This window comes from Ovis canadensis, chromosome 26 (genome assembly GCF_042477335.2).
Source record: "Ovis canadensis isolate MfBH-ARS-UI-01 breed Bighorn chromosome 26, ARS-UI_OviCan_v2, whole genome shotgun sequence".
Lineage (NCBI taxonomy): Eukaryota > Metazoa > Chordata > Mammalia > Artiodactyla > Bovidae > Ovis > Ovis canadensis.
The window spans coordinates 18,917,693-18,938,148 of record NC_091270.1 but is presented as its reverse complement, the minus strand read 5'-3'; the positions used below and the strand labels follow the sequence as shown (position 1 = coordinate 18,938,148).

The window sequence follows — 20,456 nt, the reverse complement described above, 5'->3', positions numbered from 1 at the left end:
TCTATTTACTTCTCTTGCTGTACCTGGGTTTTCACGCAGTGAGCAAAGATACAAGATGCCTGTAAGTTAGCACTGCCCTGCATTTCTCTTCTCACTGGACACACTTGCCTGCAGATTCCAAACCGAAGTCAACTACGACACACTGGAGGTCAGAGACGGGCCAGCCAGCTCGTCCCCGCTGATCGGGGAGTACCACGGCACACAGGCGCCACAGTTCCTCATCAGCACGGGCAACTTCATGTACCTCCTGTTCAGCACAGACAACAGTCGGTCCAGCGTGGGATTCCTCATTCGCTATGAGAGTAAGTGGTCCCCATGCCAGGGCCCTGCCCTATTGCCGGGTGGAACTCGGCGCATGCAGTCTCACTGAGTCACGTGGCAGGAGGCTTGCTGGTTCCCGTTTCTTTCCACACTGCACTGCGTAATCCTCAGGACTTTCTCTGTGAAGGACAGAGTGCCTTCATGATTTTTAATTCACAACTCAAAAAGAAGACACAGTGATTTATTATTATTATTATTTTTTACATATTTCAATATGCATTCTTTTATTTGCGTAACCATACTTTATTTTTGCAAAGTTAAAACATTTACTTTTTACTCTAGTAGTAGTCTTTCATATATATACCATGTGCAGGTTAAAACACTAGCGCTCTAAGTTCAGCACAAAGCAAATTTATTAAGCACCCACTGTGCCTAAGTATCAACCTCTATAAAAATATATTTACAAAACACCAGTTCAGAGGACAATCTCATTTCCATAAAACTCATTACTGCAACACTTACTAGTCACTTCTATATAAGGTTGCATGAAAGCTATCTTGCAGTGAGTTCTTGAACTCAGAGTAGAAATTAAATAAAAAATTGAGATTATTTCAACATTTTAAATGTGTTAGTGCTCTGTGAAGTAAGCCAGAGAGAAAAACACCAATACAGTATACTAACACATATATATGGAATTTAGGAAGATGGCAATGACGACCCTGTATGCAAGACAGGGAAGGAGACACAGATGTGTATAACGGACTTTTGGACTCAGAGGGAGAGGGAGGGGGTGGGATGATTTGGGAGAATGACATTCTAACATGTGTACTATCATGTGGATTGAATCGCCAGTCTATGTCTGACGCAGGATGCAGCATGCTTGGGGCTGGTGCATGGGGATGACCCAGAAAGATGTTATGGGGAGGGAGGTGGGAGGGGGGTTCATGTTTGGGAATGCATGTAAGAATTAAAGATTTTTAAATTAAAAAAAAAACAACAACAAAAAAAAATAAAATAAAATAAAATTAAAAAAAAGAAAAGAAAGCTCTTGAGAGTCCCTTGGACTTCAAGGAGATCCAACCAGTCAATCCTAAAGGAAATCAGTCCTGAATATTCATTGGAAGGACTGATGATGAAGCTGAAGCTCCAATACTTTGGCCACCTGATACAAAGAGCCGCCGACTCATTGGAAAAAACCCTGATACTGGGAAAGATTTAAGGCAGGAGGAGAAGGGGAGGACAGAGGATGAGATGGTTGGATGGCATCACTGACTCAATGGACATAAGTTTGAGCAAGCTCCGGGAGGCAGTGAAGGACAGGGAAGCCTGGCATGCTGCAGTCCATGGGGTTGCATAGAGTCAGATACAACTGAGCAACTGAACAACAACAATAAAACATACAAGGTTTGCAAAAAAAAAAAAATACAGTGATTTATTATAAAATAAGATAATAAAATCACTAAAACAATGAAATATGTTCATTTACTTCACAATGTAATATAATAATAAATTTCTACTATTATAAAATATACCTACTGGCCAAATGAGCTACATGAAATGTCACTAAAATTATGCATCCTAAGCAATTTTTTTTGCTAGAAAAGTGGTTAGGGCAGTCCTGGTACTTATTTGTGATTATGTATATGGCCATTTCACCAGGTAGCGGGCGTGGAACTAAGAGAAGGATTAAGAAGGAACTAAGAGAGAAAGCCCAGCTGAACTGTCACTAAATGACAAACAGCTACTATCAGTAATATCAACTACTATCAAAAACATTTAAGAACAATGATTATAAATAATTAAACACAATTGCTAAGCTATCATAATGCAGTGTGTTCTGTAAAGTAACCCCAGTTTCCTTCCTGTTGTGGTTTTTATCCATCCGTCCAAGTTTGGCTCTTCGCTTTAGCTTCTCACATCAGGAGATCACGGGACTATATCATTTGGTTGTAATATCTGTGCCTATCCTTCTGAAGTGAAGTGGAGTGGGACTGAGCTTGGGATGTTTTTTCTGCTGCTAGTCAGCACTTCCCTTCTCTGAAAAATCTTCACATCCAGAATAGGATGAAAAAGATGAATGGGAGCAGGTCAGTATGGAATCCAGTGCAGGAATACATGCTTGCTTGCTTGCTTGCTTTTTTTTTTTTTTACAACGTTTTAGAGTCTTTCCTAAAATACACTAAATGAACTTTTAATGTGTAAAAGCACAGGTAATTTTATAAATGTATGAAAGAGCCATATCTCACTTGCTGAAATTTTAATCTTTTTTTTGCCTTGCCTTCTTTTCCTGACATCTTACACTGCTACTCACGTTAATCTTGCCCAATCTTCACTCCAAAGAAAAGTGATGACTTAAAGGACATTAAAAATTAATGAAGTGGAAAAGGTTCTCCTTCTTAAAATGTACTTTGTTTTAAAAAAATGTAAATTTGATATAAGTACTACACATATGGAGCATATCTAATAATTACTAAATGAAGCTTTAATGTATAAAAACACATGTATTTTATAAATATATGAAAGGTCCATATCTCACTTGCTGAATTTTTAATCTTTTTTCTTTTCTTGCCTTCCTTTCCTGACATCACCCACTGCTACTCATGTTAATCTTGCCCAAACCCTTTCTAACACCTAAAATTAATAACGTGTACATTTCTCTGTTTGACAGGCTTATCTATATAATTATATGCAAACATATATATGCAAATACACATATAAGGTTATATGTAATTTTGACTAAATATGAAATTATATTTTATTCATATTCTGATAATAAGAAATTAATTGTCATTGATTTATAGAATACTTTTATATTTAATTCAAATTATTATATAAGCTACATATATATAGAATTTATATCAAACTTATATTTTTTTAAGACTTGAGGAGATAATAGTTGAAAACCCTAAAATGGGGAAGGAAACACTCACCCAAGTCCAAGAAACCCAGAGAGTCCCAAACAGGATAAACCCAAGGTGAAAGACCCCAAGACACATATTTATTAAATTAACAAAGATCAAACATAAAGAACAAATATTAAAAGCAGCAAGGGAAAAACAACAAATAACACACAAGGGGATTCCCATAAGGATAACAGCTGATCTTTCAATAGAAACTCTTCAGGACAGGAGGGAAGCACAGGACATATGTAAAGTGATGAAGAAAATAACCTATAGCCCAGGTTACTATACCCAGCAAGGATCTCATTCAAATATGAAGGAGATATCAAAAGCTTTACACACAAGCAAAAGCTGAGAGAATTCAGCACCACCAAACCAGCACTCCAACAAATGCTAGAGGATCTTCTCCAGACAGGAAACACAGAAACACAGAAAGGGTGTATAAACTCGAACCCAAAACAATAAAGCAAATGGCAATGGGATCGTACTTATCAATAATTACCTTAAATATAAATGAGTTGAATGCCCCAACCAAAAGGCAATGACTGGCTGAATGGATAAAAAAACAAGACCCCTATATATGTTGTCTACAAGAGACCCACCTCAAACCAAGGGACACATACAGACTGAAAGTGAAGGGCTGGAAAAAGATATTCCACACAAATAGAGACCAAAAGAAAGCAGGAGTGGCAATACTCATATCCGATAAAATAGACTTTAAAACAAAGGCTGTGAAAAGAGACAAAGAAGGCCACTACATAATGATCAAAGGATCAATCCAAGAAGAAGATGTAACAATTATAAATATATATGTACCCAACATAGGAGCACCGCAATATGTAAGACAAATGCTAACAAGTATGAAATGGGAAATTAACAATAACACAATAATAGCAGGAGACTTTAATACCCCACTCACACCTATAGATAGATCAACTAAACAGAAAATTAACAAGGAAACACAAACTTTAAATGATACAATAGACCAGTTAGACCTAATTAATATCTACAGGACATTTCAGCCCCAAACAATAAATTTCACCTTTCTCTCAAGTGCACAAGCAACATTCTGCAGGATAGATCACATCCTGGGCCATAAATCTAGCCTTGGTAAATTCAGAAAAATTGAAATCATTCCAAGCATCTTTTCTGACCACAACGCAGTAAGATTAGATCTCAATTACAGGAGAAGAACTATTAAAAATTCCAACATATGGAGGCTGAACAACACTCTGCTGAATAAATAACAAATCACAAAAGAAATAAAAATATGCATAGAAATGAATGAAAATGAATACACAACAACTCTCAAAACCTGTTGGATGCTGTAAAAGCAGTGCTAAGGGGAAGGTTCATAGCAATACAGGCATACCTCAAGAAACAAGAAAAAAGTCAAATAAATAACCTAACTCTACACCTAAAGCAACCAGAAAAGGAAGAAATGGAGAACCCCAGGGTTAGTAGAAGGAAAGAAATCTTAACATTTAGGGCAGAAATAAAGGCAAAAAAAAAAGAGAGAGAGAGAGAGAGAGAGAAACCATAGCAAAAATCAACAAAACCAAAAGCTGGTTCTTTGAAAGGATAAATAAAATTGACAAACCACTATCCAGACTCATTAAGAAACGAATGGAGAAAAATCAAATCAATAAAATTAGAAATGAAAATGGAGAGATCACAACAGACAACACAGAAATACAAAGGATCATAAGAGACTACTATCAGCAATTATATGCCAATAAAATGGACAACTTGGAAGAAATGGACAAATTCTTAGAAAACTACAACTTTACAAAACTGAACCAGGAAGAAATAGAAAATCTTAACAGACCCATCACAAGCAAGGAAATTGAAACTGTAATCAGAAATCTTTCAGCAAACAAAAGCCCAGGTCCAGATGGCTTCACAGCTGAAGTCTACCAAAAATTTAGAGAAGAGCTAACACTTATCCTACTCCAACTCTTCCAGAAAATTTCTGAGAAAGGTAAACTTCCAAACTCATTCTATGAGGCCACCATCACCCTAATACCAAAACCTGACAAAGATGCCAGAAAAAAAGAAAACTACAGGCCAATATCACTGATAAACATAGATGCAAAAGTCCTTAAAATTCTAGCAATCAAAATCCAACAACACATTAAAAAGATCATACATCATGACCAAGTGGGCTTTATCCCAGTGATGCAAGGATTCTCCAATATCCGCAAATCAATCAATGCAATAAACCACATTAACAAGTTGAAAAATAAAAGCCATGTGATTATGTCAACAGATGCAGAGAAAGCCTTTGACAAAATTCAACATCCATTTATGATAAAAACCCTCCAGAAAGCAGGAATAGAAGGAACATACCTCAACATAATAAAAGCTATATATGACAAACCCACAGCAAACATTATCTTCAATTGTGAAAAATTGAAAGCATTTCCCCTAAAGTCAAGAATAAGACAAAAAAAAAAAAAAAAAAAAGAACAAGACAAGGGTGCCCACTCTCACCACTACTATTCAACATAGTTTTGGAAGTTTTGGCCACAGCAATCAGAGCAGAAAGAGAAATAAAAAGAATCTAAATTGGAAAAGAAGAAGTAAAACCCTGTTTGCAGATGACATAAACCTCTACATAGAAAACACTAAAGACTCCACCAGAAAAGTACTAGAGCTAATCAATGAATATAGTAAAGTTGCAGGATATAAAATCAATACACAGAAATCCCTTGCGTTCCTATACACTAATAATGAGAAACCAGAAACAGAAATTAAGGAAACAATTCCATTTACCATTGCAATTAAAAGAATAGAATACTTAGGAATATATCTATCTAAAGAAACAAAAGACCTATATATAGAAAACTATAAAACACTGGTGAAAGAAATCAAAGAGGACACTAATAGATGGATAAATATACCACGTTCACGGATCAGAAGAATCACTATAGTGAAAATGAGTATACTCCCCAAAGCAATCTATAGATTCAATGCAATCCCTATCAAGCTACCAACAGTATTTTTCAGAAAACTAGAACAAATAATTTCACAATTTGTATGGAAATACAAAAAAACCTCGAATAGCCAAAGCAGTCTTGAGTAAGAAGAATGGAACTGGAGGAATCAACCTGCCGGACTACAGGCACTACTCCAAAGCCACAGTCATCAAGACAGAATGGTACTGGCACAAAGACAGAAATATAGATCAATGGGACAAAATAGAAAGTCCAGAGTTAAATCCACACAGAATGGACACCTTATCTTTGACAAAGGAGGCAAGAATATACAATTAAAAAAAGAAAAAAAAAGACAGTCTCTTTAACAAGTGGTGCTGGGAAAACTGGTCAACTACTTGTAAAAGAATGAAACTAGAACACTTTCTTACACCGTACACAAAAACAAACTCAAAATGGATTAAAAATCTAAACATAAGACCAGAAACTATAAAACCCCTTGAGGAGAACATAGGCAAAACACTCTCCGACATAAATCACAGCAGGATCCTCTATGGCCCACCTCCCAGAATATTGGAAATAAAAGCAAAAATAAACAAGTGGGACCTAATTAAAATTAAAAGCTTCTGCACAACAAAGGAAACTATAAGCAAGGTGAAAAGACAGCCTTCAAAATGGGAGAGATAATAGCCAATGAAGCAATGGACAAAGAATTAATCTCAAAAATATACAAGCAACTTATGCAGCTCAATTCCAGAAAAATAAATGACCCAATCAACAAATGGGCCAAAGAACTAAACAGACATTTCTCCAAAGAAGACATACAGATGGCTAACAAACACATGAAAACATGCTCAACATCACTCATTGTCAGAGAAATGCAAATCAAAACCACAATGAGGTACTATTTCACACCAGTCAGAATGGTTGCTATCCAAAAGTCTATAAGCAATTAATGCTGGAGAGGGTGTGGAGAAAAGGTACCCTCTTACACAGTCAGTGGGAATGCAAACTAGCACAGCCACTATGGAGAACAGTGTGGAGATTCCTTAAAAAACTGGAAATAGAACTGCCATATGACCCAGCAATCCCACTGCTGGGCATACACACCGAGGAAACCAGAATTGAAAGAGACACATGTACCCCAATGTTCATCGCAGCACTGTTTACAATAGCCAGGACATGGAAGCAACCTAGATGTCCATCAGCAGACAAATGGATAAGAAAGCTGTGGTATATATACACAGTGGAGTATTACTCAGCCATTTAAAATAATACATATGAATCAGTTCTAATGAGGTGAATGAAACCGGAACCTGTTATACAGAGTGAAGTAAGCCAGAAAGGAAAACACCAATACAATATACTAATGCATATATATGGAATTTAGAAAGATGGTAACGATAACCCTGTATGCGAGAGAGCAAAGAGACACAGATGTATAGAAGAGTCTTTTGGACTCTGTGGGAGAGGTTGAGGGTGGGATGATTTAGGAGAATGGCATAGAAACATGTATATTATCATATGTGAAATGAATCACCAGTCCAGGTTCGATGCATGAGACAGGGTGCTCAGGGCCGGTGCACTGGGATGACCCAGAGGGATGGTATGTGGAGTGTGTCGGAAGGGGGTTCAGGATGGAGAACACATGTACACCCATGGTGGATTCATGCCAATGTGTGGCAAAACCAATACAATATTGTAGATTTTTTTTTAAAGTTAAAAAAAAGAAATCAATTTGAAGTTCATTTTAAGAAGGAGAAACTTTTGCATTTCATTAGTTTTTAATGTCCTTTCAAGTCATCACTTTTCTTTGGAGTGAAGATGAATATACATTGCAGTCATCTGAATTTGTGCAACTCCTCAGCATTGATCTGATCCAATTAGAGGGCAGACAGAATGGAAACCACAATTACAGACAACTAACCAACTGATCACTTGGATCACAGCCTTATCTAACTCAGTGAACGTGTGAGCCATGCCATGTAGGGCCACCCAAGATAGACAGGTCATGGTGGAAAGTTCTGACAAAACGTGGTCCACTGCAGAAGGGAATGGTGAACTGCTTCAGTATTTTGCTTTGAGAACCCCATGAACGGTATGAAAATGCAAAAAGAAATGACACTTAAAGATGAACTCGCCAGGTGAGTAGGTGCCCAATATGCAACTGGAGAAGAGTGGAGGAAAGGATCCAGAAAGAAACAAGAGGCTGAGCCAAAGTGGAAACAAGGCCCAGCTGTGGACATGACTGGTGATGGAAGTAAAGTCCGAGGCTGTAAAGAACAATACTGCACAGGAATTTAGAATGTTAGGTACATGAATCAAGGCAAATTGGAAGTGGTCAAACAGGAGATGATAAGAGTGAACATCAACATTTTAGAAATCAGTGAACTAAAGTGAACTGAAATGGGCGAATTTAGTTCAGATGACCATTATATCTACTGTGGGAAAGAATCCCTTAGGAGAAGTAGAGCAGCCCTCATAGTTAAAAAAAAAAAAAAAGATTCTGAGATGCAGTACTTGGATGCAATCTCAAAAATGACAGAATGATCTCTGTTCATTTCCAAAGCAGACCATTCAATATCACAGTAATCCAAGTCTATACCCCAACACTAATGATGAAGAAGTAAAGCTGAACAGTTCCAAGAAGACATACAAGACCTTCTAGAACTAACTCCAAAAAAGAAAAAAGAAAAGATGTCTTTTTTATCATAGGGGACTGGAATGCAAAGGTAGGAAGTAAAGAGATACCTGGAATAACAGGCAATTTTGGTCTTGGAGTACAAAATTAGGCAGAACAAAGGCTAACAGAGTTTTGCCAAGAGAAGGCACTGATGATAGCAAACTCCCTCTTCCAAGAACACAAGAGAAGACTCTACACATGGACATCACCATATGGTCAACACTGAAATCAGATTGATTATATTCTTTGCAGCCAAAGATGGAGAAGCTTTGTACAGTCAGCAAAAACAAGACCAGGAGTTGACTGTGGCTCAGATCATGAACATCTTAATGCAAAATTCAGGTTTAAATTTAAGAAAGTAGGGAAAACTAGTCCATTCAGGTATGACCCACATCAAATCCCTTTTGATTATACAGTGGAAGTGACGAATAGATTCAAGGGATTAGATCTGATTGTTAGAGTGCCTGAAGAACACGGATGGAGGCTCATAACATTGTATGAGAGGCAGTGATCAAAATCATTCTTAAGAAGAAGAAATTCAAAAAGGCAAAATGGTTGTCTTAGGAGGCCAAACAACTGAGAAAAGAAGAGAAGTGAAAGGCAAAGGAGAAAAGGAAATATCTACCAATCTGAATGCAGAATTCCAAAGAGTAGCAAGGAGAGGTCAGAAAGCCTTCCTAAGTTATGAGTGCAAAAAAGATAGAGGAAAATGATAGAATGGGAAAGACTAGAGATATTTTCAAGAAAATTAGAGATACCAAGGGAACATTTCATGCAAAGATGGGCACAATAAAGGACAGAAATGGTATGGAGCTAACAGAAGCAGAAGATATTAAGAAGAGGTGACAAGAATGCACAGAAGAACTATACAAAAAATATCTTCATGACCCAGATAACCATGATTGTGTGATCAGTAACCTAAAGCCAGACTTCCTGGAACGTGAAGTCAACTGGGCCTTAGGAAGCATCACTGCAAAGGTGGAGGTGATGGAATTCCAGCATGAAAGTGAAAGTTGCTCAGTCTTGTCCAGTGTTTTGTGACCCCATGGACTATATATTCCATGGAATTCTCCAGGCCAGAATACTGGAAGTGGTAGCCTCTCCCTTCTCCAGGGGATCATCCCAACCCAGGGATTGAACCCAGGTCTCCTACATTGCAGGTGGATTCTTCATTAGCTGAGCCACAAAGGAAGCCCAAGAATACTGGAGTGGGTAGCCTAGCCCATCTCCAGTGGATCTTCCCAACCCAGGAATTGAACCAGGGTCACCTGGGTTCCAGGCAGATTCTTTACCAACTGAGCTATCAGGGAAGCCCTGGAATTCCAGCTGAGGTATCTCAAATCCTAAAAGATGATACTGTTAAAGTGATGCATTCAATGTAGCAGCAAATTTGGAAACTCAGCAGTGGCCACAGGACTGGAAAGGGTCAGTTTTCATTCCAATCCCAAAGAAAGGTATTGCCAAAGAATGTTCAAACTACCACACAATTGCTCTTGTTTCACAGGATAGCTAAGTAATGCTCAAAATTCTCCAAGCTAGGTTTCAACAGTATGTGAACTGAGAACTTCCAGATGTTCAAGCTGGATTTAGAAAAGGCAGAGGAACCAGAGATCAAATTGCTAACATCTGCTGAATCATCAAAAAAGTAAGAGAGTTCCAGAAAAACGTCTACTTCTGCTTTATTGACTATGCCAAAGCCAATAGACTACACCAAAGACTGTGTGGATCACAGCAAACTGTGGAAAATTTTTTAAAAGTTGGGAATACGAGACCACCTTAACTGCCTCCTGAGAAACCTGTATGCAGGTCAAGAAGCAACAGTTAGAACCAGACGTGGAACAATGGACTGGTCCCAAATTAGGAATGGGGTACATCAAAGTTTTATATTGTTACCTTGCTTATTTAACTTATATGCAGAGTACATCAAGTGACAATGCCAGGCTGCATGAAGCACAAGCTGGAATAAGGATTGCTGGGAGAAATATCAATAACCTCAGATATGCAGAATACATGATCCTTATAGCAGAAAGCGATGAAGAACTTAAGAGCCTCTTGATGAAAGCAAAATAGGAGAGTGGAAAAGCTGGCTTAAAACTCAACATTCAAAAAACTAAGCTCATAGCATCCAGTCCCATCACTTCATGGCACATAGATGTGGGAAAAAATGGAAACAGTAACAGAATTTATTTTCTTGGACTCCAAAATCACTGCAGATGGTGACTGCATCCATGAAATTAAAAGATAGTTACCCATTGCAAGAAAAGCTATGACAAACCAAGACAGCATATTTAAAAGCAGAGACATTACTTTACCAACCAAGGTCTGTGTAGTCAAAGCTATGGTTTTTCCAGTAGTCATGTATGGATGTGAGAGTTGGACCATAAAGAAAGCTAACTGCCAAAGAGCTGATGCTTTTCAACAGTGGTGTTGGGGAAGGTTCCTAAGAGTCTCTTTGGACAGTAAGGAGATCAAGCCAGTCAACCTTAAAGGAAATCATTCCTGAATATTCACTAGAAGCACTGATGCTGAAGCTCTAATACTTTGACCACCTGATGTGAAGGACTGACTCATTGGAAAAGACCCTGATGCTGGGAGAGATTAAAGGCAGGAGGAGAAGCGGATGACAGAGGGTGAGATTGTTGTATGGCATCACCAACTCAATGGACATGAGTTTGAGCAAGCCCTGGGCATTGGTGATGGACAGGGAAGCTTGTCATGCTCTAATCCATGGGGTTGCAGAGTCGGACAGGATGAATGACTGAACTTAACTTTTCATCATTGATCAGCTAACATGCATTCTCCCCTCCCAATCCCACACATTTTTAGAAAGACAAGTTGGCCTTTGGATGTAGATTTGGGTGAAACTTAGGAGAATGAACAGTTTTAGGTACTGATGAATACTTGGATATAATTTACTGTCTTCACTCTCTTTTGTGTACCAGTTTGACAGAGATTCTTCATCTTAGGGAATTCTTCTGTTACCCTTCAGCTACAAAATCAATCAGCCAGTATTATGTATCCACTGTGTTCAGGCCATGCTCTGTACAAACACTGACGTGTTGTGAAACCTCCTAATCACTGCCTTAGAAAAGGAAAGCATGTGTGGAAAGTGAAAGTGTAAGTGTAGAAAGTAAAAGTGTGTAGAAAGTGTGCTTGTAGAAAGTGAATGTGTCTGTGTTTGTTTAATGTGGTTGTGAGTTCAGAATGAATGTACATGTAGAAAGTGAAAGTGTGTAGAAAGTGAAAGTGTGTTTGTGTAGACAGTGAAAGTGTGGGGAGTAAATGTATGTGAGTGTAGAAAGTTAAAGTGTGTGTAGAAAGTGAAAGTGTATGAGTGTAGAAAGTGAACATGTGTGTTGAAAAAGAGTGTGTGTGTGTTTGTGTGAAAAGTAAATTGTGTGTGGAAATTGAATGTGTGTGTGTGTAAAAAGTGAATGTGTCTGTGTAGAAAGTGAATGTGTGTGTAGAAATGAATGTGTATATGTGTGAAGGTGTTGAAGGTGAATATGTGTGTGCAAAGTGAGTGTGGTAGTGTGGAAAGTGAAAGTGTATATAGAAAGTGAAAGTGTATGGACAGTCAATCTGTATGTAGAAAGTGAATGTGTGTGCATACATAAGTGAATGTGTCTGTGTGCGGAAAGTGAATGTGTGTGTAGAAAGTGAATAAGTGTGTATATGTGTTGAAAGTGAGTTTTTGTGGGTGTAGGTGAAGAATGTGAATGTGTGTGTGCAGCAAGTGAATGTGTGTGAGTGTAGAAAGTGAATGTTTGTAAAAGGTAAATTTGTATATAAAATGAAAGTATGTGTAGAAACTGAATGTGTGTAGAAAGTGAAAATGCGTGCATGGTGAAAGTGTATGTAGAGAGGGAAACTGTGTGTACAGAGTGAACGAGTGTAGAAAGTGAAAGTGCATGGGTGTAGAAGGTGAAAGTGTGTGATTGTAGAAAGTAGAAGTGTGTGTATAGAAACTGAGTTTGTGTGTGTAGAAAGTGTATGTGCCTGTGCATAGAAAGTGACTGTGTGTGTAGAAATGAATGTGTGTGTGTGTGTGTAGAAATAAATGTGTGTGTTGTTGAAAGTGAATGGGTATGTGTACAATGTGAGTGTGTTGTAGAACGTGAATGTATGTAGATAGTGAATATCTGTGTAGAACATGTATTTCTGTGTGTTTGTAGAATGAGAATGTTTGTGAGTGTAGTTTGTAATTGTGTGTGTGTAAATGTGAATATGTGTGTGTGTGGAAAGTGGAAGTGTGTAGAAAGTGAGTGGATAGAAAGTGAAGCGTGTGTAGAAAGTGAAAGTGTGTGGGAACTGAATGTGTGTAAAATGGGAAAGTGTAGAAAGTGAAAGTGTGTGGACAGTGAATGTGTATGGAAGGTGAAATTGTGTGTTGAAAGGGAATGTGTGTAGGAAGTGAATCTGTGTATGTGTGAAACTGGAAGTGTGTGTGTGTGTGTGTGTGTGTAGAATGTGAATGTGTAGAAACAAATCAGTGTGTGGAAAGTGAAAGTGCATTGTAGAAAATGAAAGAGTGCGTGCATAGAAAGTGAATGTTTGTGTGTAGAAACCAATTTTAGGTTTAGAAATGAATGTGTATGTGTGTGTGGAAAGTGAAAGTGTATGTAGTAAGTTAAAGCGTAGGAGTGTGGAAAGTGAAAGTGTGTCTGTAGAAAGTGTGTGTGGAAAGAAAATGTGTAGAAAGCAAAAGTTTATAGGAAGGGAATGTGTGTGTGTGTGTGTGTGTGTGTGTAGAAAGTGAATGTGTGCTTTCTGTGTAGATAGTGATTGTGTGTAGATACTGAATGTGTATGTTTTGAAACTGTATGTCTATGTGAGTATAAAATGAGAATGTGAGTGTAGACTGTAATGTGTGTGTAGAAAGTGAAAATGCCTGTGTAAAAATATGTATATCTAGAATGTGAATGTGTGTGTAGAAAGTGAATACATGTCTGTGTGTGGGAAGTGAATGTGTGTGTAAAAAGTGAATGTGTATGTTTGAAATGTGGAGATATGTGGAGAAAGTGAAAGGGTGTGTAAAAAGAGAAACTGTGTAGAAAGTGAAAGGGCATCAAATGTGAAACCAAGTGTAGAAAGTGAATGTGTATAGGTGCTGAATGTGTGTGTGTAGAAAGTGTGTGTATGTGTGGCTGTAGAATGAGAATGTTTGTGAGTGTAGAATGCATAATATGTGTTTGTAGAAAGTGAAAGTCTGTGTGTAGAAAGTGAATGTTTAAATAGAAAGTGAATATGTGTTTGTAGAAAGTGAATATGTGTTTGTAGAATGTGAATATGTATGTGCATAGAAAGTGAAAATGTGTGTATGGAAAGTGAGTGTATGGGTGTAGAAAGTGAAAGTGTGTGTGTGCAGAAACTGAAATTATATGCGTGTAGAAATGAATGTGTATGTGTGTGCAGAAGGTGAATGTGTGTGTAGAGTTAATGGGTGTGTGTAGAAAGTAAAAGTGTATGTGAGAATAGACAGTGAACGTGTATGTAGAAAGTGAACAAGTGTGTTGTGTGTAGGTAGTGAATGTGTGTAGACAGTGAGTGTGTGTGTATAGAAAGTCTATGTGTGGATGTAGGGTGAGAGTGTTTGTGTAATGTAAAATATGTGTGCGGAAAATGAAAGTATGTGTAAAAAGTGAAAGTGTGCCTGTAAAGAGGGAAAGTGTGTGAGTGGGGGAGTGAAAGTTTGTGTGTAGAAAGTGAAGGTGTGTGTAGAAAGTGAAGATGTGTCTGTGTTGGGAGTGAAGATGTGTGAGTGTAAAACATAAACACGTGTGAGTTTAGAAAGTGCATGTTTGTGTTGGAAGTAAAAATGTATAAAAAGTGAAAGTGTATTGTGTAGAAATGAAGCTGTGAGTATAGAAAGTGAAAGTGTGTGTATAAGTGATTTGTGTTGGTGTAGAATGTGTGTGTGTAGCAAGTGAAACTGTATGTGTATAAGGACCGAAAAAAAGTGTGTAGAAAGTGCCTGTATGTGCAGAAAGTGAATGTGTGTGTAGAAAGTGAAAGCTTATGAGTGTTAAATGTGAAAGTGTGTGTAGAAAGTGAATTGTAGAAAGCAAAACTGCATGTGTGGAAAATGAATATTTTCTGTGTGTAGGAAGTGACTGTCTGTGAGTCATGTGAATGGGTGTGAGTTTAAAATGTGAATAAATGTGTAGAAAGTGAATATGCATACATTGAAAGTGTGTTTGTGTGGAAAGTGAAAGTGTGTGTAGAGAAAGAAAATGTGAGTGTACAGGGTGAAAGTGTGTATAGAAAGCGAAGGTGTGTGTGTATAGAAAGTGAATGTGTGAGTGTGTGTGTAGAAACTGAATGTATACATGTACAGAAATGAATGTGTATGTGTGTGTAGCAGGGGAATGTGTGTGTCGAGTCAATGTGAGTATGTAGAAAGTGAAAGTGTACCTAGAAAGTGAATGTGTGTGTTGTGTCTTAAAAGTGAATGTGTGTAGATAATGAATGTGTGTGTGTAGAGTATCTATGTGTGTGTTTAGAAAGTTTATGCCTGTGCTGGTGTGGAATGAGACAGTGCATTAACGTGAAATGTTTGTGTAGAAAGTGAATGAGTCTGTAGAAAGTGAAAGTGTGTCTGTAGAAATTAAAGGTGTGTGGAAAGTGAGTGTATGAGTGTAGAAAATGAAAGTGTGGCTGTAGAAAGTGAGTGTGTGTTTGCATAGAAAGTGATTGAAAGAGACATGCGTACTCCGATATTCACCACAGCACTGTTTACAATAGCCAGGACATGGAAGCAACCTAGATGTCCATCAGCAGACAAACGGATAAGAAAGCTGTGGTACATATACACGATTGAGTATTACCCAGCCATTTAAAAGAATACATATGAATCAGTTCTAATGAGGTGGATGAAACCGGAGTCTGTTACACAGAGTGAAGTAAGCCAGAAAGAAAAACACCAGTACAGTATACTAACGCATATATATTGAATTTAGAAAGATGGTAATGATAACCCTGTATGCGAGACAGCAAAAGAGACACATGTATAGAACAGTCTTTTGGACTCTGTGGGAGAGGGCGAGGGTGGGATGGTTTGGAAGAATGGCATTGCAACATGTATATTATCATATGTGAACTAGATCACCAGCCCAGGTTTGATGCATGAGACAGGGTGCTCAGGGCTGGTGCACTGGGATGACCCTGAGGGATGGGATGGGGAGGAATGTGGGAGGGGGGTTCAGGATGGGGAACACATTGTACACCCATGGCTGATTCATGTCAATGTATGGAAAAACCCACTACAATATTGTAAAGTAATTAGCCTCCAATTAAAATAAATTAATTAATTTTTTGAAAAGAAAGTGAATGTGCATAGAAAGAGAATATGTGTCTGTGTAGGAAGTGAATGTGTGTAAAAAATGAACATGTGTGGGTTTAGAATGTGCATGTATGTGCAGAAAGTGAAAATATGTAGAAAGTGAAAGTATGTTTGTGTAGAAACTGAAAGTGTATCCATGTGGGAAGTATGTGTGTGGAAAGTGAGCTGTGTTTGTATAGAAAGTGAATGTGTGTGGAAAGTTAAAGTGTGCTTGTGTAGAAAGTGAGCTGTATGGAAAGTGAATGTGTGTTGGAAGCAAGTGTGTGCATGTGTAGAAAGTGAGTATGTACACTTGTAGAAGGTGAATGTGTGCATGAAGAGAGTGAATGTGCATGTGTAGATAGTAAATGTGTGTGAAAGTTAATTTGTGTATAGAAAGTAAATGTGTGCTTGTCAGTAGAAAGTGTATTGTGTGTGTGTGTAGAAACTGTGTGTGTGTCAAATATGAATGTTTGTGGGTGGAAATTTAATGTGTGTCTTTAGAAAGTGAAACTGCATTACTGTAGAAAGTAAAAGTGTATGTAGAAAGCTAGTATGTGTGTGTAGGAAGTGGATGCATGTAGAAAGTGAGTGTGTGTGTGTGTAGAAGTCAATGTGCGTGTGTGTGTAGAAAGTGAATGTAAGTTTGTAGAAAGAGAAAGTGTTTTAGAAAGTGAGTGTGTGGAAAGTGAAGGTATGTGTCTGTGTGGAAAGTGAATGCATGTGTGTAGTATGTGATTGTGTGTGCATAGAAAGTGAAGGTATGTATAAAAAGTGAATGTGTGTGCAGAAAGTTAATGTGTGTGTAGAAAATGAGAGTGTATTTGTGTAGAAATTGAGAGTGTGTCTGTAGAAATTGAAAGTGTGTAGGAAGTGAAAGTGTGTGACTGTGGAAAGTGAGGGTGTGTGTGTAGAAAGTGTGTGTGTTTGTGTAGGAAGTGGATGTATGTGTGCAAAAAGTGAATATGTGTGAATGTGTGTGTAGAAAGTGAAAATGTGTGCAGAAAGTGAGTTGTGTATGTAGAAAGTGTGTGTTTACAAAGTGAATGTGTATAGAAAGGGAATGTGTGTGTGCATAGAAAGTGAATGTGTGTGTAGAAAGTGAGTGTGTGTGTTTGTGTAGGAAGTGTGTGTTTGTGTAGAAAGTAAATGCATGTGTAGAAAGTGTGTGTGTGTGTAGAAAGTGAATGTGTGTATGTAGCATGTAAGTTATGCGAGTGTGTAGAATGTGAATGTGTAGAAAGTCAATGTCTTTGTGTAGAAAGTGAATGTATGTGTAGAAAGTGAATGTGTAGAAAGTGAATATGTGTTATAAAAAGTGAGTGTGCAGAAGCTTTTAATTTTAATTAGATCCCATTTGTTTATTTTTGCTTTTATTTCCAGAATTCTGGGAGGTGGATCATAGAGGATCCTGCTGTGATTTATGTCGGAGAGTGTTTTGCCTATGTTCTCCTCTAGGGGTTTTATAGTTTCTGGTCTTACATTTAGATCTTTAATCCATTTTGAGTTTATTTTTGTGTGCGGTGTTAGAAAGTGATCTAGTTTCATTCTTTTACAAGTGGTTGACCAGTTTTCCCAGCACCACTTGTTAAAGAGATTGTCTTTACTCCATTGTGTATTCTTGCCTCCTTTGTCAAAGATAAGGTGTCCATATGTGTGTGGATTTATCTCTGGGCTTTCTATTTTGTTCCATTGATCTATATGTCTGTCTTTGTGCCAGTACCATACTGTCTTGATGACTGTGGCTTTGTAGTAGAGCCTGAAGTCAGGCAAGTCAACTTATGCAGCTCAATTCCAGAAAAATAAATGACCCAATCAAAAAATGGGCCAAAGAACTAAATAGACATTTCTCCAAAGAAGACATACGAATGGCTAACAAACACATGAAAAGATGCTCAACATCACTCATTATTAGAGAAATGCAAATCAAAACCACAATGAGGTACCACTTCACACCAGTCAGAATGTCTGCGATCCAAAAATCTGCAAGCTGGAGAGGGTGTGGAGAAAAGGGAACCCTCCTACACTGTTGGTGGGAATGCAAACTAGTACAGCCACTATGGAAAACAGTGTGGAGATTCCTTAAAAAATTGCAAATAGAACTACCTTATGACCCAGCAATCCCACTGCTAGGCATACACACCGAGGAAACCAGAATGGAAAGAGACACATGTACCCCAATGTTCATCGCAGCACTGTTTATAATAGCCAGGACATGGAAACAACCTAGATGTCCATCAGCAGATGAATGGATAAGAAAGCTGTGGTACATATACACAATGGAGTATTACTCAGCCATTAAAAAGAATTCATTTGAATCAGTTCTGATGAGATGGATGAAACTGGAGCCGATTATACAGAGTGAAGTAAGCCAGAAAGAAAAACACCAATACAGTATACTAACACATATATATGGAATTTAGGAAGATGGCAATGACGACCCTGTATGCAAGACAGGAAAAAAGACACAGCTGTGTATAACGGACTTTTGGACTCAGAGGGCGAGGGCGAGGGTGGGATGATTTGGGAGAATGGCATTCTAACATGTATACTATCATGTAAGAATTGAATCACCAGTCTATGTCTGACGCAGGATACAGCATGCTTGGGGCTGGTGCATGGGGATGACCCAGAGAGGTGTTATGGGGAGGGAGGTGGGAGGGGGGTTCATGTTTGGGAACGCATGTAAGAATTAAAGATTTTAAAATTTAAAAAATAAAAAACTAAAAAAAAATAATTAAAAAAAAGAGAAACCACAAACATAATATTTAAAATAAATAGCTTAACAAAGTCTTTGCATCCAGAAAACAAATAAAGTTGTTAAGAAAACAACAAAAAAAAGTGAGTGTGTGTGTGCTGAAAATGAAAGTGTGTAGAAAATGAAAGTGTGTGTTTACAAAGTGAATTATATGTGTTTAGAAAATGAATGTGTGGGTAGAAACCAAATGTGTGTGTTTGTGTAAAAAGTGAGTGTGTGTGTAGAAAATGAAAGAGTGTGTAAAAGTGAGTGTGTATATAGGGAGTATGTGTTTGTGTAGAAAGTGAATGGATGTGTTTAGCAAGTGAATGCAAATGTAAAAAGTGTGTGTGTATGTGAAAAGTGAATGTAGGCATGTGTGGAATGTGTGTGTGTGTGTAGAAAATGAATGTGTGCGTGTATGTGTGCATGTATGTGTGCATGTATGTGTGCGTGTATGTGTGCAGAAAGGGAATGTGTGTGTGTAGAATATGAATGTGTGTGTGCACACACTGAGAGAGAGGAGCCAGGTGGGTGACGGGTCTTGGGGCACACGCTGGCCGTCTCCTGTTGGTGTATTTGCAGCTCAGGCAGGGGTGTGAAATGTATGCGTTTGCTGCCATACTTTGCAATAAGTCATGACAGTAATATCCTGTTGCTAAGATGAGAGGCATAGGTTAGAGGATTTTAGTTAGAATGACTAATTTTTAAGAAAAAAATTCTTGGAATAATGACGCTGTATATTTTTTTTTCACTTCTTTTTCTTTTCATTGTTTCACTTATTTTTCCCTTGGAACATTTCACTGTACTAGTCCTCTCTGCTGTCTGTTAACCAGAGAGGTAAAGAGCACAGACTTACAAAGTGCAAAGTGTGTTCATCCTGCCAATTCTGAAACCAGATGCAAGTTCTAAGGGTTCCTGTAATGTCCCTCAGGTTTGGTAATTCAGCAAAAGGTCTCACTGAGAGTGCCCTCCCTGCTTGTGTTTCTCCACCTGTTGGATCACATGGTGGTGCTTTAAGGAAACTGCATCACTTGTTTATCTAAGAAACTCACTCCTTGGTGGCAGTGTGTATTTGACTGAATAACGGAGGGTATATTCATAAGATAAGTCACTCAAACTTTGGTAAAATATATGTGATGATCAGAAACATCCCAAATATCATTTTAGGAGAGTAAATGATCTGAATACTGGTAATAATTTAAGAGTTTTCATTAATACTTTGTCATAATTGCAATATTTTGAATCTTACTGAGAGAGTTATAGCAACAGCAAGTCTTTTTTAAATAATTTTATTTATTTACTTGTTTTTGGCTATGCTGGGTCTTCCTCAGGCTTCCTCTAGTTGCAGCGAGCAGGGGCTACTCGCTAGTTGCAGCGTTCAGGCTTCTCATTGTGGTGACCACTCTTATTACAGAGCCCAGGTTGCAGAGCCTTGAGGCTTCAGCTGCTGCAGCTCCCATGCTCTAGGGCTTGGGCCCTGTAGTTGTGGCCATGGGCTTGGCTGTCCCGCAGCGTGTGGGATTGTCCCAGATCAGGTTTGAACCCATGTCTCCTGTGTTGGCAGGTAGATTCTTTACCACTGACCCACCAGGGAAATCCATAAGTCTAATTTTTT

At 38.1% G+C, this 20,456-nt stretch overlaps 1 protein-coding gene across 1 annotated transcript in view; it reads left to right on the top strand.

Moving 5' to 3' along the window:
* The window catches only part of CSMD1 (CUB and Sushi multiple domains 1), a 2,061,903-nt gene that overhangs the window by 1,648,309 nt on the left and 393,138 nt on the right, over positions 1–20,456 (top strand). The window contains exon 17 of the mRNA XM_069573063.1: positions 115–302. Coding sequence (XP_069429164.1) covers positions 115–302 — 188 coding nt within the window. The remainder of the gene's footprint in view (positions 1–114; positions 303–20,456) is intronic.